Source organism: Limulus polyphemus, unplaced genomic scaffold (assembly GCF_000517525.1).
Source record: "Limulus polyphemus unplaced genomic scaffold, Limulus_polyphemus-2.1.2 Scaffold351, whole genome shotgun sequence".
NCBI lineage: Eukaryota > Metazoa > Arthropoda > Merostomata > Xiphosura > Limulidae > Limulus > Limulus polyphemus.
The window spans coordinates 170930-194961 of record NW_013665961.1 but is presented as its reverse complement, the minus strand read 5'-3'; the positions used below and the strand labels follow the sequence as shown (position 1 = coordinate 194961).

The window sequence follows — 24032 nt, the reverse complement described above, 5'->3', positions numbered from 1 at the left end:
GGTTATAGAGATTCATTAGTGAAATAACACATATAATATAAACTTTTTTCTTAAGAAACATTTGATAACTGGCTGGATGTAATAAAGATTTTGCTTGTGAAATTTGAAAATTTCCTGATACAAAGAAGTATTTTTAATCTTAAAATGAAAATTAATTTGCATGTTGGATAGGTAACACGTGAAAAGAAAAAAGGCATGAGATAAACAATGCTTAACAAACCTAAAGACTTAATAAAAAAATCTGATATTTTACGTATGAAAGCCTTGTAATGTTTACTGATAATCTGCCAAATTTCGTGAACATACACTTGCTAATTTAAGAGTTATAGCATGAAAACTATAACAAGCACAAAATGGTTACTAACTCAGTCCCAGGGACCAAGCCCATGCTGAAAGAGTTAACTGTGATAAGATAGCTGATTCGTCACATTATTAAATATGTGTGCCAGACAGTTAATACCGTAACAATGTGTAGTTTGTTGACAACATGGACTTGTAAATATAGAATCTATATGCTTCAAAAATTACTATGTTTTAGAAGTGTGCAGCTTTGTTGAAAGAATGAATTTGTAAATGTGGACTTTATGTGTTTTGAAATTTATCTTCTAAAAAATAAGTAGTCTTGTTGATAGAACAGATCTGTAAATGTTGAAGTTATGTGCTTCAAAAATCATGTTTTAGAAGTGTGCAGCTTTGTTGACAGAATGGATTTGTAAATGTGGAATTTATGTGTTTCAGAAATCATGTTTTAGAAGTGTGCAACTTTGTTGACAGAATGGATTTGTAAATGTGAAATTTATGTGCTTCAAAAATCATGTTTTAGAAGTGTGTAACTTTGTTGACAGAATGGATTTGTAAATGTGGAATTTATGTGTTTCAGAAATCATGCTTTAGAAGTGTGCAGCTTTGTTGACAGAATGGATTTGTAAATGTGAAATTTCTGTTTCAAAAGTTGTCAATTTATGCTTCAGCTTACAGTGAAAGAAATAATCTAAGACAAAGCTGTAATTTCAAATGCTTATAGTTTGCATAATTTAAAACTGAAAGCTCCTAGTAACATGTACTGCAACATCTGAACTTGAAATGTACAATAGTCAAAAATCTTAAGGTAACCTAAAAATGGTTTGTAATTGTAATTTGTTTACATTCATGTATTTCTTTCACAAACTGCATGAATTATACTCAGTCTGGTTGGTTCTTACCTGTTTAGCAAGAGAGACAGAAGACAGAGATAGTGGAGAATTTGCCACACGCAAAATTCTGAGATTAGGACAACCATGTTGAAGTTGTTCTGGAAACAGGACCAAGCTTCCTCCAAGCACTGTAAGGTTTGAAATATCAAGTTCTTCTAGCCTTGGGCAGGATTCCTAGAAACAAATAAGGCTATAGGTACAAAAAAAACACAACACTCTAGTAGACAGTGAGAGTACACAGTAATAAGCAACTTCTGTCAATCTTGGGGAATTTTCCAAGTACAACACTCCAAGATTTAACTACTAGTTCTTCCAGTCTAATCTTCTTCTAAAAAGAAAGACAATAGAAGTTATGGAAATGAACAGACTGAGTTGCATTTCCTAATTGTGTAAAAGTGTTTTGTAAATTCACTGTCTGAAAGCAAAATTTTGATGAACTCGGGAATGACTTAAAAATCTTCCAGTTTTCAAAAGTTTTCAGAAATATGTCAAATTTTACCAGATTCTTGAAGTTTTTTGCTTGTATGTTTAACAAAACTGGTATTTTCTTTGTTCCCTAATACTATAGTAACTGACTGAAATATATATAAATTAAAATTCATATGGCTGCAAAAGTTTTTATTTTTAATTGATGACCCTTAGTATAATTATCTTGCACAGATTGTCAATAAACTGTTCACTTAACCATATGATGCCCAATGTGCTTTTCAGTTTTGAGTGCAGATCTGTGTATCAAACTTTAAATTTATTTCAACAATTTTTAATATAAAATATCTTAAATTGATATTTTGTCTTTATGTATACTTGTTTAGAGTAATTCACAAAGAAATATGAGAAAAATGTTCCAAGTTTCACTTCTTCACAGCTCCTAGAAGTTCTGCCTGTAAACAATGCATTTATTTAAATTTTTAGAATTATTCTGCCCATCCCAAGGTACAGGTTTACTTGCTGAGAAGTTATGGTCTGTTGAGACTATAATTATTCTCACCTTGTTTTAATACTACTGCCCTTTATTGCCACTTTATATGTCACTGCATGTGGTCTGAACAATTATTAACAAAGCTCAGATTTGAAAATGACTATAGGCAATTTTTAAATATGATTGAAAAGAGCAAAATATATACTATTTAGATCAATGAAGAGTGAATAATTTGAGCAGTACTTATGATTACTGGAGAAATAACCAGCCGGAGCTCCTGTAATGGCAAACAAAGGAATCTAACGAAAAGTTCAGAAGACTTAGGAACAAACTATAGATATGTGAAAGTTTCATTAAATATTCCTTTCATTCCTAAAAATGTTTTAAAGCTACAGAAATTTTCTTCTATTAAAGGTAAGTTTCATTAAGTTTCTAAGTACTGTAGATCATGTAAAATATTCCAATGAGTCAAATCCTTACTTATTGAATGTTATTGTTAAGTTTATAATATTCAAATAATGTACACAAACAAAATAACTTATTATTTACTGAAAAGGATATTGTTTGATTACGATAAACTTAATAATATTAAATAAACACTTGAGACATTAGAATATTATGCCATCATCTATCATGCAGTTGATTATTAGCTATTGACCTGGCAGCATTTTGAAGCAGAACTAGAGGATACAATTATATGCAACTGAAATAAAGACCTGCAAATATAAAACTGTTGGTTATATTTCCCTGTTAAACACATGAAAAAGGTAAAAATCAATGTATGTAAAAGCTGTTACATTTTTATTATCTTCTTATCAGATATCCACAGAATGCATCTTGGAGCATCTAAAACTTCACAGACCCAAGAAGGTTTGCACCGCTGGCACTTCATGGATCCAAGAAGATTTGCACCTTTGGCCCTTCAGTAAAAAACTTGGATAAGCAGTTTCAAATCCTAGTTAATACACACCCTGCCACACACCTTGTTATCACGTTCTGTGTAATTTACAATTAAGTGACAGACTACTATTACTTGACCCAACTTAGTGAGATAAAAAGGAAGAAAATTAGATAGTTTTATACATAACTAAAGCCCATGGCCTATAATTTTATAACATTGTCACCTCATTACAGTCCATGTCATCATTTGCAGCTATGCTCTAACTGATGACCATACATCTTGAAAAGTCTTGCAGCATAGTTTCCATTGCAAAAGGATCTCTTGTTACAGCCAAGTACACTCCTCCTCCTTGAATCCTTTCCATAATCCACCCAGTTTATGAGAATGATGATTTTCTAACATCCATTTAAATAGTCCGATCACACAGCAATTCCTAGATGCTGGATTTGGTGACTTGACCTGTATATCTTACCTGGAAGTCTTATCTTGGTAAACCCATACCCATACTTTGCTGGCTTTGTTTCCAGTTGGAGATCCTTCTTGATTAACTTATGTAATGTTGCCTGGGGCACATAGATGACTTTTGCAACTGATCTGTGCATTATTGGATTTACATCTGTTACAAGAGAAATGTTTCAATACTACATTTTGGCATTTCCTAGGTAGTGTGATGCCATTGAAAACTGATCAATTTTCAAAACCAAATATTCATACACTCAGGTTATAAATACATATTGCTAATGGTGGTTTATAACTTCCAAGACAGGAATATCCCTTGTACTTTATGGCATTTGAAGTTAAAATTATATGAATCAACTTAGGCACTAGAAACATTTGGAAAGATGCCTACAAGTTGTACCCCAGTCATGACGAGAAAATTACAGTGATTTGACTATGACTTTATACATTCAAAATCATTTTAATATAATGTACGTATCATGCACAATTAATTTTCATAACCTATAATGGGATCAAAGATCGTTTGCCCAATTAAGAGACAGCAAAGAAATGCTGAACTTGTCATAAACACTTTAGTTCATAACATACCAGCCTGAAATAAAAAAAAAGTTTGGAAGTGAACATGTAAAATAAGACAGACTTATCAAGAAATAACTTATCAAGAAAAAATCCATAAAAATGCACAAATGATTTAAAGTACATAACAGTAGTTATCCTAATTGTTATCATGAGAAAAAATCAGAAAACTTAATGACTGTAGACATCTTTGGAACTAAAACACAGAATACAAAATGTTACACAACAGACAATTACTTACACAGATAGCATTTAATACTGAACTCATTGCTGCAACTTCATTTTCTGCCAAAATGAGGCGAGTAAGTCTCTTTCCACATTGAGAGACTAGATACTTGAGACTTGCTGGTGAAAGAGGACTATGTTGACTGCTATATCTCTGAAAGCAAGGTGATTAATATTAGTTACATACACCAACTCTGAGTATATTTAATCATAGTTTAAACTTCTGATTATATAATGTGCGACTCGTAGACTAATGTCAGCTGCATAATTCATGCTGCTACATCATACAGAAGAATGTTCACTGAAAAAAATGCTTTAAAATGTTTTTTCTTGCATTGAATACAGGCATGCTTAAAAAATTCAAGTTCATACAGTTTGTAGGTTTTATTTTTTGTCTTCAACAAATTATTGTAATGTTTTCTATCTCAAATAAAACAATGTACAGCAAACAGTTTCGTATGTTGGTGGGAAAAAACATACTTCTTCTTTATAAAAAAACAAGCTGAGGTACTCGTTCGTTGTCCAGATTATGAACTCTTAAAAATGTGTGTGAGTTGATGCTTTGATAAATAACACAAAAATCCTAACTTTCACACAATTTAATTTTAACACAAAACATTATTACAATATTCATTATTAACTCAACAAAAGTTTTGTATAAACTTTAAGAACTCAATATGTATACACATAAAACATGGTTTACACTGTGCAATGGTCAGGGTGACTTTGTATTAAGAGGTAGTGGTCAAAACAGTGGCGGTAAGGGTGCTTTCTGTTACCCACTTTGAACACCCGGATCATAATGTCCTTCCATAGTGTTTCATGTGATTAATTAATTTATAGTCATTAGCCACACAAGTGTCTTATGAGCCAAAGTTGAAATGTCCCGGGTCAAAGTAGGAAGTGGGTATAACTCGAGAAACAGCTCTTCATATCAGCCATCGAGTTTGTGTATTATTGAAATAGTGGCAACCATTTTTTTCCATTGCATTCTCCCATAGATAAACAAGATAGTTGTGTGCCTTCCCCCACACTTTGTGTATTTTGTTTTATAGAAAATTCAATATTCATTTTGTGTAAGGATGTGGTGCCATCTGTGAATGTAATTAATGTTAACTTGCATCAAAGATAATAAATGCTCAACAATAGCAATAGTGGGGGGTGGAGGAGGTTATTTACTCTTAACATGCACCTTGTTCTGAACTATCATCCCACAAAGTTTGGTTGCGATTGGCCCAGCAACTTAGTAGTAGTTAGATAACAGACAAACACACACACACATGTATATAGATAGATAGATATGATTTTAAACTTTAGGGTATATTCGTCAATTTTCCCACCAACCTTGGATACTCCTGAGAGATCAATGCTGGTCAGATTAGGACAGTGATCAGCCAAGAGCTGCATACATTCTCGAGATATGCGGGTGCATTGGCCAAGGCTAATACTTGTCAGCAGAGGGCAAGATTTGGCAATGGCCTGGAAAATATGATATATATATGGGGGTAAGTGCAACTAAAAAATACAATCAATATTAAGAACAAAAACTATTTATACAGAGATTGTGCTAGCCATTAAAATTCAGTATTGTTTAACATGTTCATAACAATGTTTACAACAATGTTGGAGCCATAAGCATTGTAAAACTCTATTAGCTTAACTGTATACATGATGGTAAATGTTTGACCTAATAGATAGAGATTTGTTGAAAACCAGTGTTTCCACAGCAAATCCATAACAATCCAGCTACAAACCAAACAATCAGAGATAAGTTTAAATTAAATATTTAATGGCACATTACTTAAAAATCACATCTAAATATAAATTATAGCATTCAAGTTTAATCTCTTCTTAAAATATTTTTTCCTGTATTAGTGCATTCAATAGTTAGTTGATAAGTTTATTTTATCCTTCTTTTCAGTACATTTACTCAAAAGATATTTTTAAAGTATGTAATACATAATTTGAAAAAATATATATTGAACAGTATTTTCATTACTATAATTCAAAATAAATAACTTAAAGGTAAGAAAAAAAGCAAAAACTACATTCTGCTTTTGCAACTACTGAAAAGGTAGCCTGCATTTCATATCAGTTTGGTAAATATCTGGGTGTTTAAGATTTTTTTCTAACAGTATAACCAAAGATAATTTAATTTTGTAATTATAAATAGAATATTAAGCAATTTCTTTCTAAAGATACAAATAATATTAATATTTTAGCCTTTCTTTTATAATAGTTCAAGTTAGGCTATATTTTTCTTTTTTACTAACATTTTGTTATGTACTTGCTAGCATTTCAGATCTCTCTTTGAGATTTCAGAAACATTCCATGTTACTTGGAGTGAAAAAGATACTAACGTGCAAACAACCCAGTAACTTGAAAGTTAACATTTTTTTACACTGAAAATGTATTTTCAGTTGATACTCACCACCTCTCACACATACCTTTCTCAATCCAGTGCTGCCCTTTATATGCAAGTTTTTTTGTTCACTACTAGCCTTGAGGTTCCCACCTAAACTCTCATGTTTCCACATGATATTGCTGAATTGTTACATGCAAATGAGCACGTGACAATCCTCCACCAATGGGAGTGTGACACACCCTCCTAGCACAGCGGACTTCCTCTATACTGGTTTTTCAATCATCACTTCAAGATTAGGCAAGAAAGTAAGATGCACCAGAAGTAGGGAGAAATGATGGGAAGTGTGAGAGGAGGTATCCTTCAGAAATACATTTTCGGTGTTGGTGAGAAGTGCCCAAAGGGAACCCATGTAGTGTGCCACCCTATATCATGGATCAGTATAGGGGCACACCTGTTGGAGGCTGCACCTCTTCTGTATCAGAGTACACTCTTCACCCATAAAGAAGGAAAGTGTCACCAGGATGAGCACAAGAACAAAAACAGTCCAGAACCTGCACCAGGAACATGGAAGTGCTTTATGTGTAGTGTGACTATGACACATCAGACCATCCATGGTGGGTCAGTTCTACTCCAAAACCATGCAGCACCTGGAATGTGTCATCCTGGCCACAGTAGGAAGAGGGTCCCTACCATCTTCATCTCAAGCCCAGTGAGGCAGAATAGGAATTCAGCATCTGAACTGGAACTTAGTGAAGACTTGTGTTGGCTGGTCCTGCACCAATCCAACATCACATTACCCAACATCCAGAAAGCAGAAGGATGGTGGAAAGTCAGCCAGAGGAGTGAACTGTGTTGTGGTGTTTTGTCAGTCACACTCAAGAAGGCAGCCTTCATGATCTACCACCCTATCAGATAAGAACTAGTAAGTGGCAAGGACTCTAATGCTTCACTCGAAGAAAAATGGGGGTGAAAACATGTTGGGGAGCCCGTAGGAGAGCATTACTGCAAGACAGTGCAATGGATGACCATGAAAACTCTATTTTGATATAAACAGGGCAGCACTAAGTTCTAAACTAGGATTGGAGGATTGGCAGGGATCCCCTGCCTGCTTTACTCATGATAGTCCATCAGTGGATACGGTCTAGATTAGGCCTTACTTAAGAAAATGACTACCTCGAGAATACCTCAAGCAGTCTTGTGGAACACCTCATCTAATCAGTGAGTGCTATATCAGGACATTAAGCCTTACACAGTGCAGATTTTGTTGAGTGGGATCCAGTAAGGCATTAAGATAAAGAAAAAGAATTTACCCAGTCAGAGACTTTAAGATGTGTAGAGAATGGCAATTGGAAGTATTCCATAGCCCAATGAAGAAGATATGGCCATATGATGGAGATAGTGTATGACAAGTGTGAGGGGTTGTCCATAAGCCAGCCCAAACAATCTCCTTCAACAGATAACAACAACAGGCAGTCACAGTATGTGTAAGGTGCTGGATTTCATGTGAGGATGCCTGAAAGCATTGATGAGAATCTCCATTCACAGAATATGCAAAATGGATGAGTTGATGAAGCCATCCAGTAAAGGTAATGAGAGAAAGATCACAGCTGAAAGGACTCCAAGGAATGAAGAGACAAGATCAGAAACCCCAAAAGAGAGCAGTGTAGGCCAAATAACCATTGATCACACATACAGGACAGAGTAGGCTATCAGGATCTGAGCAAAAATAAAGATGAGAAATAAATGTAAGAAATATAAGATTGAAGGTGCTTTCACACTCGCATAACACAGATGTTTTAGGGAGAAAAGCATGATTGGGATAAAAAAAAAAGGGCATAAGTGTTGGAAAAGAGTGCAGGAAGAATATGGCATAAATATCAGTATATTGATGACCACCTGCAAAAAGGAGGAGAAAATAGGTTTTAAGGAGAAATGTACAAGGAACAGGATGCCAAAGGATCAAAGTGGGAGGGTAAGATTGTGGAGAACAACATTCAGGTCCCAGTTGGGATGACAAGAAGAAGGTGAAAGGAAGAGTATAGTAAGAACTGTGGAGAAACAAAAATGGCAGTAACAGGAAACCAGAAAATAAAAGAAAAAGCTGCCCAGTAACCAGAAATGTTTGACTCCAATAAACCCTGGTCAAAAATTCATGGGATTCAGAGATATTGGGAACAGAATGACGAAAATGGGTTGACAAGGAGGGAGGATAGTTGAACAGAATGAGAAAGAAGGAAGACCACACATGATGAGAGTTTGAAATGACTAGCAAGGGATTGGACAAATTCCATGCTTGAGTGACAATATGGCTATATGGCAGATGGAGAAGAATGAAGTCAAAGAAGAGAGGAAGGGGAGAGGACTGTGGAATATTCAACCGAGGAAACCATGTTTGAGCTGGCCAATAGGGTGCCACAAGAAGGATCCGACAAGGATTGTCCCAAATGAGGGAGGAGACAAATAAGGATGTAAGCATAGAGAGAAGTTGGACCAGTTCTGACTGAATGCATCCAATACCAAAGCCAATGGATGCAGAACAGGAGACCAGAAAAGGGGAAGCTTGACATTGTAGGAAGTGACAGAAGCATTGATGAGAGCAGTGTCCAGACAAGAGCACAACCACTGGAAAATCCAAGGATTGATTCACCACTCTGTGGGGAAAACTTGTCACACCTTGTTTGTAAGAAAGGACAGGAAATTGTGCTTCTATTTTTTTTCTTAACATAATAAATTAAAAGTGCAATAAAAATACATATAGGTACCAATACTGAAAAGAAAGACAATGTTTTCAAGAATGCTGTCATTATATGAAATTATATGGAGGGATCAACACCCCCACTCTCCATGACCTTCCTCATGTGATTCTGCATCACTGTGTAAAGTTGTGCTGATTTGGTAGTTTTTTTCCAAAATGAGATATGAAATTAGATTTTTTTGGGGTGGGGGGGTCCAAAACCCTTCCTAATGTCATTCTATATCACTGTGTCTCAAGGTGCAAACAAAGATACACAAACTTAGCTTTATATATTAATTTCCTTATAACTGATGAGGATACAGAGATCTATTTAACTGATTAACAGTTGGCACATCAGGTTTGTTACAAATATCTCTGTTGAATCAATTATCTATATACTACTAAACTCCGAGATTGTTTGTTTGTTTGTGTGCTTGTATGTAATTAAATACAGTAAAAACGACACATAATAATGCCATATTTGTAATGCAATGAGAATAGAAACAGAATAAAACAAGTTTCGTTAAAATCGGGCCACGGGTTACCGAGTTAGCACCATTTTTCGGATCACTTTTATGAAAATTTCTAGCATGAGTAATTTTACATCACACTACCATTTGCACTCTTTACAAAACTTCTTTGTTCAAATCTAGTTCCCTGTCAATGTTCCCATCTTCATTAAAAGGCGTAAAATGACAAAAACAAGATCTTGAAGAATTTCTCAATAATGTGCTTTGGTTATGGTGGGTAATTTGAGAAAAAATAAAGTCTTACTGTTTCTTATTTGTAGAAGGTTTAAGAGGAAAGACCACAACATAATGAACTAATTCATCACAATACCTGAAAATTCTGACTTCACTTTTTTGAAAAATGAAATTGTCTTTCCTTTTACTCCTGATCAACAATCAAATATCTTTTCTTGAATTATGAATTACACAATTGAATTGAAATATTTAATTAAATTATCTCAAAATAAACCTTCATTCTGGTGCAATATTGAAATTAGCTTGAATTCTTCATAACCTCTGAATAGTGGGTGACCCAACGGGACACGGGTGGTCTAGTTTACTTTAAAACAGCATACTTTACAATGTATCATACAATATAAATTCTACACAGGACACCTCACACAAAAATAAGTCATTACTCATACCGAAACACCTCTGCATGTCAGAGTGGTGCCCCATCCAGTTAAGTTGAGATCAGATGTACGTTTTAGCCACTGATTGCTAAGCCGAATAAGCTGGTCTTCTGAGCGACAGATTCTTCCCCAAGAAAGATCAACATACTCCCAAAGTGAAAGGTCTTGAGCAGCTTTGTTCCATAGTTTACACACCCTTGAAACTCTACAGTAAAATAAAATATTATATGTTATACATACATTTATCACTGCTATGATTTTTTTGTAGAAATTTGGGATACACTGTATACCTACATCATAAAATGCTGGCCTAGCTTTGTAGGAAATTAACTGTGACTTTTAAAATACTGTTAACATACTTTCTATTAAAAAATTATTCCTAGCAACAATATCAATTATAAAGTTATTAGTTATAAACATATGATTCATCTTAACTTTTTTTTACAGTTAGTTTAATCAAATTCTCATAAGAATAAAAATTGCTAAGAAATCTTGAAGAAAGAAAGCTGTGAAGATCATTTTTATTGCTTTTCACAGACTGGATCCTTGGTAGGATCCCTAGTAGGGAAATGCCGAATTAAAATAAACTTTAGCTTTCATTTTATTTTTTTCTAGAAAGCAATAACAGCAAAAATAACAAAAACAGGAGATGCACAGAGGATATTTTTAATGCATAACTTAATCAATATAAATGAATGGTACTGAAGAATCTTTAATCATATTAATAAAAGTTGGTCGAATATAAAGCAACCTTGTTAAAGACTTCATTTATGTCAAGTGCAAATAATAAACTAGATAGACACAAGTTCTGAGTCTGGAAAATTTCACCATTGTTTCAAGTGATAAAAAGAAAGCACAGAAAAGTCTATTCCCACTTACCTTGGTAACAAAGGGAACACACCGTCTTTACGGGCTATGGTTTTAAATATGTAAACAAGTATCTCTTCTGGAATGTATCTCCCCCAAGGTCCTTCAATAAAATCTGAAGGGCATTCAGGATCTGATTCAATTTTCTTAGTTCTAGACTTTGTTTTAAATGAATTAGTTTTGTTGACCTGCTCTTCCTCTTTACATAGCTCTTTTTCTTTATTTTTCTTGTGGTTCTTTTGCTTAACTATTTTTACTCCTCCTTTGGAATGCTGAGATTTTTCTTTATCCTTTTTCTCTTTTTTGTTTGGAATATTACTCCTATTTTGTTCATGTTTGTGCTTCTTTATTTCCGTTTTTTTAAGGTAGGAAATGTTGGTTCTTTCAGTAAAGGTGTACCATTACAGACGTCTACACTAATACTAGAATTGCTGTTAAGATTTTCACAACTGTACTCTGGGCTACTCATCATTTCAATACCACTACTTTTAGAAGCTGCTAAGCTATCTTCATTTCCATCTATTTCCATCTTGCTTCTTATGCACTGAGTGTCATTATTACTAGGCAGACTACATGAGCTCTGACTATCAGCTTTGCTCTGTAAACTTTGAATGCCTAACTCCAATGTATCAGATGAACTACTTTCTTCTGCTAATGAATGCTCCCTAAGGAAAAATGGTGTCATTTATTTTTCATATTAAAGGTTTATGCAAGTGTTTGCATAAAAGTGAATAAACAAAGTATTTACTTTTTTTTCATGTAAACAAATCAAAGTTACATTTTGTCAGATAAATGTACATATGTATGTAGAAATATTTGCAATTCTGGACCGTATCAATTTCTAAATTAACCGTAAAAATTATAGAATGGTTTTATACTGTTTTATTAATAGTGGGGGTATCCATATATTGTTTTATATTGAGTAATCTTAGTATTTCGACTAATACAACAATCAGCATACAAAACTGGTAAACAGTTTGGGTTGAAATCACTAATTTTCAGCTGAAAATATACATTGATGATCTTAGAAGTAACTGATTGGAATTAATTACAATACAGATTTTTGTTTATATTTTTTGATTCGTATGTTATTATTAGGGACCATGTACCCAAAGCAATTTGATGCACAATTAGTTTTGAAAATGTTCTTAAAAAGCATATGGACTCCACTGGTACATGTAACAGTTAAAATAAAAAATCTATAGCATATACATATATATGAATGATCATAATGTTAAGTTTGTGGTTTTCTTAAGTAGTTACAGGTATGGCCAGGACTGTCCTTAAAGACAAGTAGTTACAGATGTGGTCAGGACTGTCCTTAAAGATACATAAAGACATGGTTAGGACTGTTTTTAAAGACACTAGTTACAGGCATGGTCAGGCCTGTCCTTAAAGACATGTAGTTAACATAACATAATGGTTTGGGACAACATTGTACCTATTGGTCCACCTAGGTTGTCCCATCCTCAAAACTAAACTAAAACTATTGATAAATAATTTTTTTTTAATCTTAAAGCCAGCCCTTATCATTCATATACTTTTCAAGCTTTCTCTTAAACTCACTTAAATTTAATGGCTCCACAATATATAAAGGCAACTCATTCCCTAGTCACACACTGAAAGAAGTTTCTGATGTGTGTGTAACTCATTACACAAAACTTGCACATGGAAAAAATTAGGTTTATTTCCTGTACTCACTCTTTGAAGAACATTTCTCATTATTGGAAAATAAACTGATTCTATATTTCTACATGATAAATAAACTTTACTAACTTTATGAGAGGCATAAATTTATTTTAACAAGGCTTTTGCAATCATTTTTAGATGTGGGTATTTTTGGTAATACACTTGGCAAAATACCACAAAATTAAAAGTGTTATCACATTCTCCTAGGACTGAAAATTGGTTTCCTGTAAATGGCAAGTTTCTGACTAAATGAATGAATCTGATCAAGGAATCTTTGTTGAATACTATTTATATCAACATAACCTGTAAATTATCTAAATTTCTGAATGATAATAAGCTAGTAAGAAGAGCTGATACTGAAGAGGATCTTGTTTGATTCAAAATGACCTAGATAAGCTTAGAGAGTTCTCAAGAATGATAAATGGGGTTCAATAATGATTATGTTTTGGACAGAAAGAAAGATTTGACTGTGAAAGTTCAGAAAAACATAGAATTTGGCTGACAATATAGGATTCTGAGAAATTTTAGTCTTATGAAAGAAAATTACTATATCCTGTTTGAAGTACTATGTTCAGTTTTAGGTTTCCTCATAATAAGAAATACAACTACCTGTTGGTAAGAAACAATTACTAGAATGATGATATGTTTAACAAGACTGAGGAAAGACTTGAACATTCAGATATGTTTATGCTGGAGTAACAGAGAACCTGAAAAAATTTAATATGTCTGTTCAAACTGTTGATAGCTTAGATAGGTTTGTATGTTTAAATGGGTTGGAGTTTTCTTTTGAGGTAGGCTAAAAAGAAAATTCGATGGTTTGCATAACTTGCATTTAACCTTGTTTATTTTTATTACTAATTATAAGTACTCTGACCTTCTTCAATAGTGCTAATAACCTGTGCTTTTGTTACATGCAAATTAAAATATTTTACCACCATACATAAAATACATCTTTGGTCTTCATACATTTGTCTCTTTTAATTAAAATATATAATACATGTGGACATAAAATATATGAAAGATTTACAATATATAATAATTACCTATAAAAAGGTCTATATTTATCTACTGTAGACAATAAAATGATTGCCTTAGGCAGACTTTAAGGCTATGAAGCATAAAGAGATATTAAGATTTCCATTTACCATGCATTTTTCTTTAAGATTAATTTCCAATCTAATTTTGTGTGGGTGCAAGTTTTTTAATTACATAAGTTATTAAATTATTATTCCAAAAACCAGCAATCAAGAAGTAAAATTATGTTAAATGAAAATACTTACCTTTTTTTTGCCATAAAATTAAGATTTTGTTCAAAATAAATTTTCATAACCAAGTTTAAGCAACCACTTTTCATTGATGTTAAAAACTGAAGTTACTTAATAATTCCTGACTCATAGAAGTTAACCCTAGTATAACCAATGATGCACAACCCTATCAACTTTTTTAAACGTTTCTCAACCAGTAATACACCAAACTGTTTTGTTTTGAAATTCATTTTGACAGTGAGCTACTGGTGTTTAGCATTGAATATTTATTCTCAGGCTACAAATATATTGGTTAAGACTAGTGTTGGAGTTAAGTGTTCACAGTTTGTTAGGCATAATTGATGCAATGAGTGGGTTTTACTTGGGACCTCGAGATTGGTATGAACATTTAAGGACGCTAGTAGTGAAGATGTGCAATTTGTATGTAGAGTTTGTAGGTTGGAGGCTATCATAATTAAAGTAGAGGCAATAGATAAAGAGAAGTGTAAAGTGTGGGAAATGGCAGCAGGATTTCAAGAGGAACTTAAGCTTTTACATGCAAAGGATACATCAGCTAACAAAGAAAGAGTATTATTAGGACTAAAAGCAGTAAATTTATTTGTAATGAGCATGTTTTATTGAGTAATAGATTTCAGCCTTTAGCTTATGCAGATGAGGAACTAGTGGAGGAAAGGAAAACAAAAGGGATAGAAAAGGATGTGAATGATTAGCTTGAGGTTATAGTTATAGGTGATTCTTTGACAGTATGTGGCATAAATAGGGAGAAAATACTTAGATTATACTATCCAGGGGCACAGATGGAGGATATAACTGACAGAGTAAAAGATATAATAAAGGGGGCTAGCAAGGATGCTGACCTCGTTGAGCACATAGGGGTTAATGATGTGGGGAAAGGTATATCAGAAAAGCTAACTGATAAGTAAATGGGGGTTTATAAAGGCATTTAAAGAAAAGAGCCATAAATTGTGTTATGGATAAAATTATAAGTAGGTCACTAGGATTGAATGCTAGGCTTGTGTTAATATGTAAGGATGTGTAGATTGGTTGGTTGGACTTGTGGGATCAATTTGCAAGGGCTATTACCTCAGCTATAAAAGAAGTTTTAAACTTGGACTAGACAGTGGTGAGGGCTAGGATAAACTAAATGCGGAAAATATAAGATGCAGAGAAAAGTTTAGCACAGGAACAAAGTAGATCTAAGGATAAGTTTAATTGTTACTATTGTAATGCTAGAAAGTATAAGAAATAAAATAAATGACTTTAGAGCACTGGTAGGAATGGAGGATTTTGATATAATGGGAATAATGGAAATGTGGTTAAATGTAGACAATTTTGATGACAGAAATTTCTTTGAAATAAAAGGTTATAGGTTATCTAATAGGGATAGAATATAAAAGAGAGGGGGAGAAGTGGCCTTATATGTAAAATGTGAGTTACATCTTGTTGAAGTTGAGGATATCAAAGATAATAGCAAGGAGATTGAGTCCATTTGGGTTTATGTTAATGGATATAAAGGGAAAAGGCTTTTAGTGGGAATTTGTTATAGACTACCAGATGATACTGATGAAATTGAGAAACTTTACACAAAGATTAAGATTTTAGCTGTTAATGAGGTCGTAATTATGGATGATTTTAATTTCAGGCATAAAGATTGAGAAATGTTAAGAATCTAACCATGAGGAGACAGGTTTTTGGAAACTGTTCAAGTTGGTTTTCTTCACCATTTGGTCAAAGAACCAACTAAAAATAATGCTATTTTAGATTTATTGTTAATTTGTAATATAGAAATAGCTGAGAGGGTGGAAATTGAAGAATATCTGAGTGCAAGTGATAATTTCTCTATTAGATTTGTTGCTTTGCTGTACATGGATATCAGAAATTATGACATTTTGGTTACAAATTTCAAAAAAGCAAATTTTGAAGGGATGCAACAAGAATTATCTGCCGTGAATTGGGCAGCTGAGCTATTTGAAGACACTAATAAAATATGGCAAATTTTTAAATATAAATATTTAAATATTCAAGATAAACATGTTCCTTACAGAAAGAAAAGGTTGGTTGTAAGTACAAAACCAGGTTGGTTCATAAAGGGTATAAGGTATAAAATTAAAGAAAAGTATCACAAATTTAAATTGACTGGTATGACAGGAGATTTGGAAGATTACAGAAGATCAAGAGAGTTGGTCAAACAGGAAATCAGGACATCAAAGAGGATGCATGAAAAATTTGTTGACTGAAAACAAAAATTAACAGTAACAATTTTTTAAAATGTATTAAAGGGTAAGGAAAATGTTAGGATGTGACACCTCTTCCCTTCACTAATGTTATCATATATTTTTAAGTCTCCCTGTTCGATGGGGTAGGACGTTTGAAGGATGATAAAGGAAGGCTCGTATCCGATTATTATGAGATGACTGGTTACTAAATTCTGCTTTTTCTTCAGTTTTTACTAATGAAGATTTGAGCAATAATCCTCCTCCTGAACAGCTGATAAATGAAAATAAGATCAAACAAAATAATCACATTAATTCTGAGCTTCGTAAGAAAAAGTTGGGAAGTTTAAAGAATGATAAGCCTCCTGATCCAGATATTTCTCCAAGGGTTTTGAAGGAGGTTAAGGAATGGATATGTGAACCACTTGCTATGTTTTTTTCTAAGTCCTTAAATATTGGGCAGGTGCCAAAGGATTGGGAGATAGCTAATATTCAAAGGAGGTGATAAAAATTGTCCCCGTAATTATAGGCATACTTGTCTTACATCAGCTGTGGGAAAAGTTTTGGATAGGCTGATAAAAGATGCTTTGCAAAGTCATTTAACAAAGTTTAGAATTTTATTGGATACTCAACAGGGTTTCACTAAGGGAAAATCTGGCCCTACAAATCTTTTAATATTCTTTGAAAAGATTACTACTTATGTAAATGAGGTTAAGGTGTAGATATGGTGTATCTGTATTTTTAGAAAACATTTGACAAGGTGCCACATAAAAGGCTTATAAAAAAAATCTCTCTATAAGTGTGGGGGATAAGGTAGATAGAAGAGTGGCCAGATGGAAGAAAGCAGAAGGTGGTTATAAATGGAGTTCAGTCAAATTACACTAATGTCACAAGTGGGGTACCTCATGGCTCAGTCTTAGGACTTTTGCTCTTTTTGATTTACATCAATGACATAACTGAAGAAATAGTCAATAAATTACTTAAATTTGCTGATGATATTAAGGTCTTGGGTGTTGCTGGCTGTGAAGAGGATGCTGCTGTTTTACAAAATAATTTAGATCATTTAGTGATTTGGGCAAATAAATGGCAGATGAGTTTTAATTATAATAAATGCAAGATAATGTATACGAGTTATCATAATTTGAATTATTAGTATAACTTGGATGGGAATAACCTCAACAGTGTCATGAAAGAAAGGGATCGTGGCATAATGGTTGATGAGTCTCTTAAACCATCCAAGCAGTGTGCTGTTGCTAGTGGTAGGGCAAACAGGATTTCAGGTTGTATCTACAGAAATATTGAATACAAGTCTAAAGAGGTTATAATTTCGTTGTATAGGTCACTGGTTAGGTGAAATTTGGAGTATTGTGTTCAGCGTTGGGCTCCTTACATTAGAATGGACATTGAATTGTTGGAAAGGATTCATAGGTGGGCTAGTAGAATGGTGCCTTGGATGGAGAGGTTGTCATACAAGGAGAGGTTGAGATCTCTCATATTGTTTTCTCTTGAAAAAAGAAGAGTTAGGGGGGATCTGAGTGAGGTGTTTAAGATTGTAAATGGAATTGAAAGTATTGATGCGTCATATTTTTTCTTACTTAATGGTGAGAATGGCAGGATTAGGAGGCACAAATATAAATTTTGGCAGGGCAGGAGCCATCTTCAGCTAAGGCAGTTTTATTTTTCTAACAGGGTAGTTGACCCTTGGAATGGGATGCCTTCAGTGTGGCAGAAGCAGTATATTTGAGTTTAAGGTATATTTGAGTTTTTTTTCTTCGCTTCAGTTTAGTTTAGTAGATGGGACAGCTAAGATGGATGACTAGGTCTCTTGTTATCCTTAAATGTTATGTTCATAAACTATACTTGGATCAATGCTGAAGTGCCTCTAACTGAATAAGGACAATCCACAAAAAATCATAGGGAGTCCTTTTAAATGTTACTTTAAGAAAATTGTTCAAACTACTTTTAGAAAAATTAACTTTTCAGTCTGAACCATTTAATTTTCTTTGTTCTTTTTGAATATCTTGCTTAAAATGTAGATTTGTTGATTGTTTTGTGGGTTCATTTAGTATCAACTCAAATATGTAAAACTTCATATTTTAATTTCTAATAAAAAGTCACTTTCATCAGATTTTTTGTTACCATATTTCTAATTATCTAAAGTTTTTTAAAAGGAATTTTTTACATTTCGTTATATGGTCAGTTTTCTTACCAAATACAATATTTTAAAACATTCACTGTTTAAAGTGTCATCAAGAAATACACACTATTAAATATATTTTTCATTTCTAATTGTACCACAAATATTCAGAAGTGACAAGGCACTCTGTCAACTATTTACCTCAGACTATGTGAATTACTATCCACTGAGAAATCAGAGTCATCAGAATCATCAGATGGCCACATTTCACCTCCAAAGCTGAAAAGCAACGGTTTGTTTGGATCCCGCTTTACCCCTAAGATTCCTTTCTGCAGTGTTTTCTTGCTCATAATTAATAATGACAGTTACTAGAAATGCTTATATTACACGGTACCTATTAAGGAAATGAAAAATTCAAATGTCACAAAATGCATTAGTTACTACACATTCAAATTTAATAAAAACAGTACAATAACCTATCATGTAAGTTTGTTTAGTGCTAAGCATGTCAGGCTATCTGCTGTGTCCACTATGGAGAAACAAACCCCGTATTTTAGCACTGTAAGTCCGTAAACTTACTGCAAACCCATCGCGGGACCCCTTCTTACATCATGTCAAAGGAGACCATATAATAAAAATGTAATATTACAATACACTAAAATAATGGGATATGAACCACATTCAATAACAAATAAAGCTAATAAATGTCTTCTACATACATTTAACTGATAAAATATTCAGTTAACACAAGAATCATTGAAACTTAGATAATGGATATGTCTTTTTAAAAATTAATTAATCCAAGCCCTAATGGGGAAAGAGACCATGGATGAGTAAATAGCACATCGGCCTTTCTAAAAGGAAGATCATGGCTGAATTCTGACACCTTACACCACAAACATCAGTGAAGACAGAAGAGATTTGAACTGGGCCTGAGAAATGAAGATGAATCTGTGTAGGGATTATGTGTTATGACTTGATAATGCTGAAGCGAATCTTTATACTAACGTTTCAAACACTGTGTTAATCTTATTTCAAACACAAAAATGAGAGTTATGCTAGGGAATGAAGTCTTGCAGAATGAAATGCATCCTCCGAAATTAAAATGGGGTAATACTGTCAGCTGATTTTTGTAGTTTTCATTTTAAGAGAGAGAGAGACACTGAAGAGTCAAATGATGATAAACTTACAGGAGTTTTGCTTGCTTGCTATTCAAAAGGAACACCCAGACCAGATGGTTCCAGACAATGGTCTTCAATGTTGCATTATACACACTTGTTTTTCAAATATTTCCTTAGAAAAAAACTGAGAACAAAGTATAAAAATAAAAAAAAGCACAAGTTATTGCCTTCAAATAAATGTTTATCTTAAAAAATTAAGTGAGAAAAAAATGGTTATTTGTGAAATTATAACTTAATTACTGCTGTATTTAGTTAAGTTTCTTACTATTGTAAACATCAGAGTATGTCTTTTATTAATTTTAGAAGACATTAAGTAGTCTGCAATTATCCTAATCACTTACAAGTGTATTTCTATTTGTTTAAAAATACAATTGTAATGATTTTGAATAAATACTTGACTATCAATAATTATTTCTGTTTGAAACAATTTTTCAAATACTTAAAATGATACAGTATTCCTGCACACAAAGGGATACTTTAAATTAGAAGATGCTGTAGTGGACAATATTACTATTTTACAATTCTTTAAATTTTAAATGAATTTTGTCCAGTATTATTTATATCAATTATTTTCTAGCATAATGACATACAATATTAATTCATAGTACATTAATAGATGTATTAACGTCATTTTTGATAAGAAATGCATCTATTTTTGTTTTATATTTAAAAACTTTAAATTACAAGATAAGTTGTAAAATTTACTGGAATTTGGTTAAAAATGAAATTAGAAAATCCAAAAGGACTTATTAGAAAGAGCTGGCTGATAACGTTAAAACTAAGAGCAAGAATTTGTTTTAAGTGTGATAAATATATGCAAAGTGCTGAAATATGGATTGGATACTTCAAGAATGCTGATGGCAAGGTATTTGTGATGGCTGAGCTTGTAAATGTATTCACCAGAGGGACTTCTTGCCTTCTAAACTGTTATATTTTATGAAGAATGTTAACTGATGAGGGAAAGTGTGTAATGACATAACACAAAAAGGATTGGCTAAGAAAATCACATAGGTAGGAGTTGGAAAAATTAGTTAATTGCATTTTAGGGTGTCTTGATGGGAGAAAGCAGAAGGTTGTTATTAATAATTACTGCTGTAATTAGTAAAGTATGACATCTAACTGTTGAGTATTTCTAGGTGTAATGACAATGTTGAGGTATTACAGTATGATTTGGATTAATTGTTACGTTGAACAAATATTGGGAAATGACCCTTTTTTTATAGTAAGTGCAAGATAGAGTTTGAATGGTCACAATTGCAGTCCCTTATTTAATATTTATAGGAACCTACCCAATAGTGATGGATAAGTCATTAAAGACATTTAAGCAGTGTTTGGTTGTTAGAACTAAAGCTAATAGTATTTTAAGGTGTAATACTGATTACAACTTGAAATAGGTAATTGTCTCTATACAAAATAACTAGTTAGGGGAGGGCTACCAGGAAGATTTATCTTATAGGACTAGGTTAAGATCTCATATTTTTTCTTGAGAAAAGCAGGATTAAAGGTGATCTTATTTAAGTTTACAGGATTATACAAGAAATCAATAGGTTAAAGGTCTCTGATTACTTTATGTTGTGATCTGAATATGTCAGAATGAAAAGACACAAGTTTAAGATTTGGAAAAGAAAGGCTAGGCTTCAGTTACGACAGTTTTATTTTTCTATTAAGATGGCTGACTTATGAAATGAGTTGTTTTCAGCAGCAGTAAATGTCAGTAATTTATAGGAGTTTACAAGAGTTTACAAGAGGAACTGGTAGTGTTTTTTAAAAGTACAAGGTGGGTTTAAATTTTTACTTTTCTCAAGGGCAGGGGTGCAAGGACAACCTTGAACGACAAAACACCTTGTTTCTCTTTTACATTTTAGTGTATGTTAAAAATGATATGGTTTGCCCATTACAACATGAGTCAAGGGACTTGTTGGTCCACCCAAGTTGTCCAACTTGCTAATATCTAATGATAACAAAATTAATACTTAAAATAGATACATTAAAATTTAAATTACTAAGTGGCTCACTCTTGCTCTTTTAGACTGTGCGAGGGACATTTAATAAACAGCTCACTCCTAGTTCTATTCAACAGGAAATATGTGCAAAAATGTCTGACCAAGTTTAGCTAATGGTCTCATGCAACATGTAAAAAATAGTAGCAGCAACTAAAATATCAAAATTTTAACTGACAGAGTCAAAAACGACACTTTTTGGCCACTATTAGAAGAGGTGATAAAACTAACTGAAGATTATATTTGTGCAAGGGATACTTTTCTTATAGTAAACACATACAAAGTTATCTTTCAAGACTTAGTTACATAGTAACTATGTGGAAAGTCTTGTGCATCCAAAACTGTTCTGGAAACAGACTAAATGTTATCTGTAAAATTAAATTCTCTCTTTAAATTTTTTCACCATTCTAATTTTTCATACATACATACACTGAAAATTACATAACCAAATATAGTTTGTACAACTCTTGAAATTTAAATACAGTACAAATAGGTCTGAGCATAATAACAGTTAAAATTTAAAAGTAACAGAACTGAATATCAGAGTTAATAATAAAGTCGATGATTAAATTACATATTATTATTAATATTATTAGCTATAGCATATACTGATAGTGATACCAATACTAAGTGATAGTGATATTGTCTAAAAAAAAAAAAGGTTAATACAACAAATAAAAAGCATCCAATTTATTTTAAAATAAAATACCTTATTCCTAACATCATAAACTGTGAAGCAATAACCGAAAATTAACCTATGTAAAATACGTACACTAAGCTATGCTTATGTACTAACAGTTACTTATCACGCAACAGAAACACGATAAGCTTATCCTCCTTTATTTTAATTCGGCATTTTCAAGCCAGTGTCACAGACTTTGATTGCTCTGGCGTCTGTAGATAAGTATTTGCAGCGTCATCTATATAAAAACTTCATAAAGCAACTGTTAATAAAATGAAAATGATCATATAAATACAATTCAGGAATAACCTTAATTACATTTCATAAACAAAGCTTTATCCTCAGAAAGAAAAGTTGCCAAACTAATGCTGCTTGGTTTTAAGACACAAAACAATTTATTTAATACATGGGCTCTCAAACCGTGTTACATGGCACTGATGCATTAGATTTCATCTGCAGTTTAGTGTGGTAGACGAAAAAATATGACAAAGAATTAACTAGAATATTTATTACATATCAATATGATACTGTGTTCTTGTAATTCTTATTTAAAAACATAGTTTGGTTGTCTTAGCTGGTTTTAATTTTATTGATAATGCTCATTATTTTACTTCTAATGAAACTTCACAGAATATTTTGTAACAGCTCTTTCATGACACGTTCAAAAATTGTGAGGTCTTTATGTATATATACATATATGTTTGAGTAAGAATAATTTTTATGCGATTATGCATGTGCAGCATTAACCTTACGTTTTATGTCTAGACATATACAGGTTGACTGGATACACATAAAAAAAAGACAATAATATTAAATAAATGCAAAATACACACCAAAAAAACTGAAATATATGGTTACATATACAACATATACACTAATATAAATGAATACAGAAATAATATATAAAATATGTACACTTACCCAATGCTGGTGCAAGACTATGCTCTCTCTCTCACCTCAACCCCACAAGTAGATCCTCCAGTGTGGAAGTGGTCTTCCAATTGACCATTTAATGGTTCTTTAACATGTTAACTTTTGGTTAGGACTTTCTTGGTGTCAGCCAGCTTGGTCTATAATCACCACAAATCCTCCTCATAGGACTCCACTGCAGCAAGTCCTCTCATATTCAATCAACAAACCACTGAGTTTTTTCACTGCACTGGATCCAGCTTGTTTGAACAACCCTACATCAGTGATCTCAGATGTGGTGTCAGTGGTCTATTTACTTTTGAATATGGTGTGTGTATCACTACTAGTTTTAGTTGTCTCTACTTTACTTACTGCACTGATGATCATTGGATGGCAAAGCTGGATAACAAATCATCCATAATTATAAAACAACACTAGATCTTCGTCCTTCCTCAGATAGACAATTGTCCAAGCTAATGCTGCTTGTACTTTAGACACAAAACAATATACACAGCGTGGTCACAAGTAAATAAACACCACCTTTTCAGAAAAAAAATGAAATTTTTCAGTCATATT

At 32.8% G+C, this 24032-nt stretch overlaps 1 protein-coding gene across 4 annotated transcripts in view; it reads right to left on the bottom strand.

Moving 5' to 3' along the window:
* LOC106457605 (F-box/LRR-repeat protein 6-like) overlaps positions 1-22739 on the bottom strand; it is a 31452-nt gene extending 8713 nt beyond the window's left edge. The window contains exons 1-8 of one of the 4 annotated variants that reach the window (XM_022383601.1): positions 22662-22739; positions 19875-19989; positions 18886-19078; positions 11393-12045; positions 10526-10718; positions 5618-5752; positions 4290-4427; positions 1203-1367 (exon numbers count right to left, since the gene is read on the bottom strand). In XM_022383601.1, the coding sequence (XP_022239309.1) occupies positions 1203-1367; positions 4290-4427; positions 5618-5680 (366 nt within the window). In that variant the 5' untranslated portion in view covers positions 5681-5752; positions 10526-10718; positions 11393-12045; ... (1 more) ...; positions 19875-19989; positions 22662-22739. Of the gene's footprint in view, positions 1-1202; positions 1368-4289; positions 4428-5617; positions 5753-10525; positions 10719-11392; positions 12046-18885; positions 19079-19874; positions 19990-22574 lie in introns of those variants that run through there. The other 3 variants (XM_022383598.1, XM_022383599.1, XM_022383597.1) reach the window with 3 other exon arrangements.
* Positions 22740-24032: the final 1293 nt, after the last annotated feature.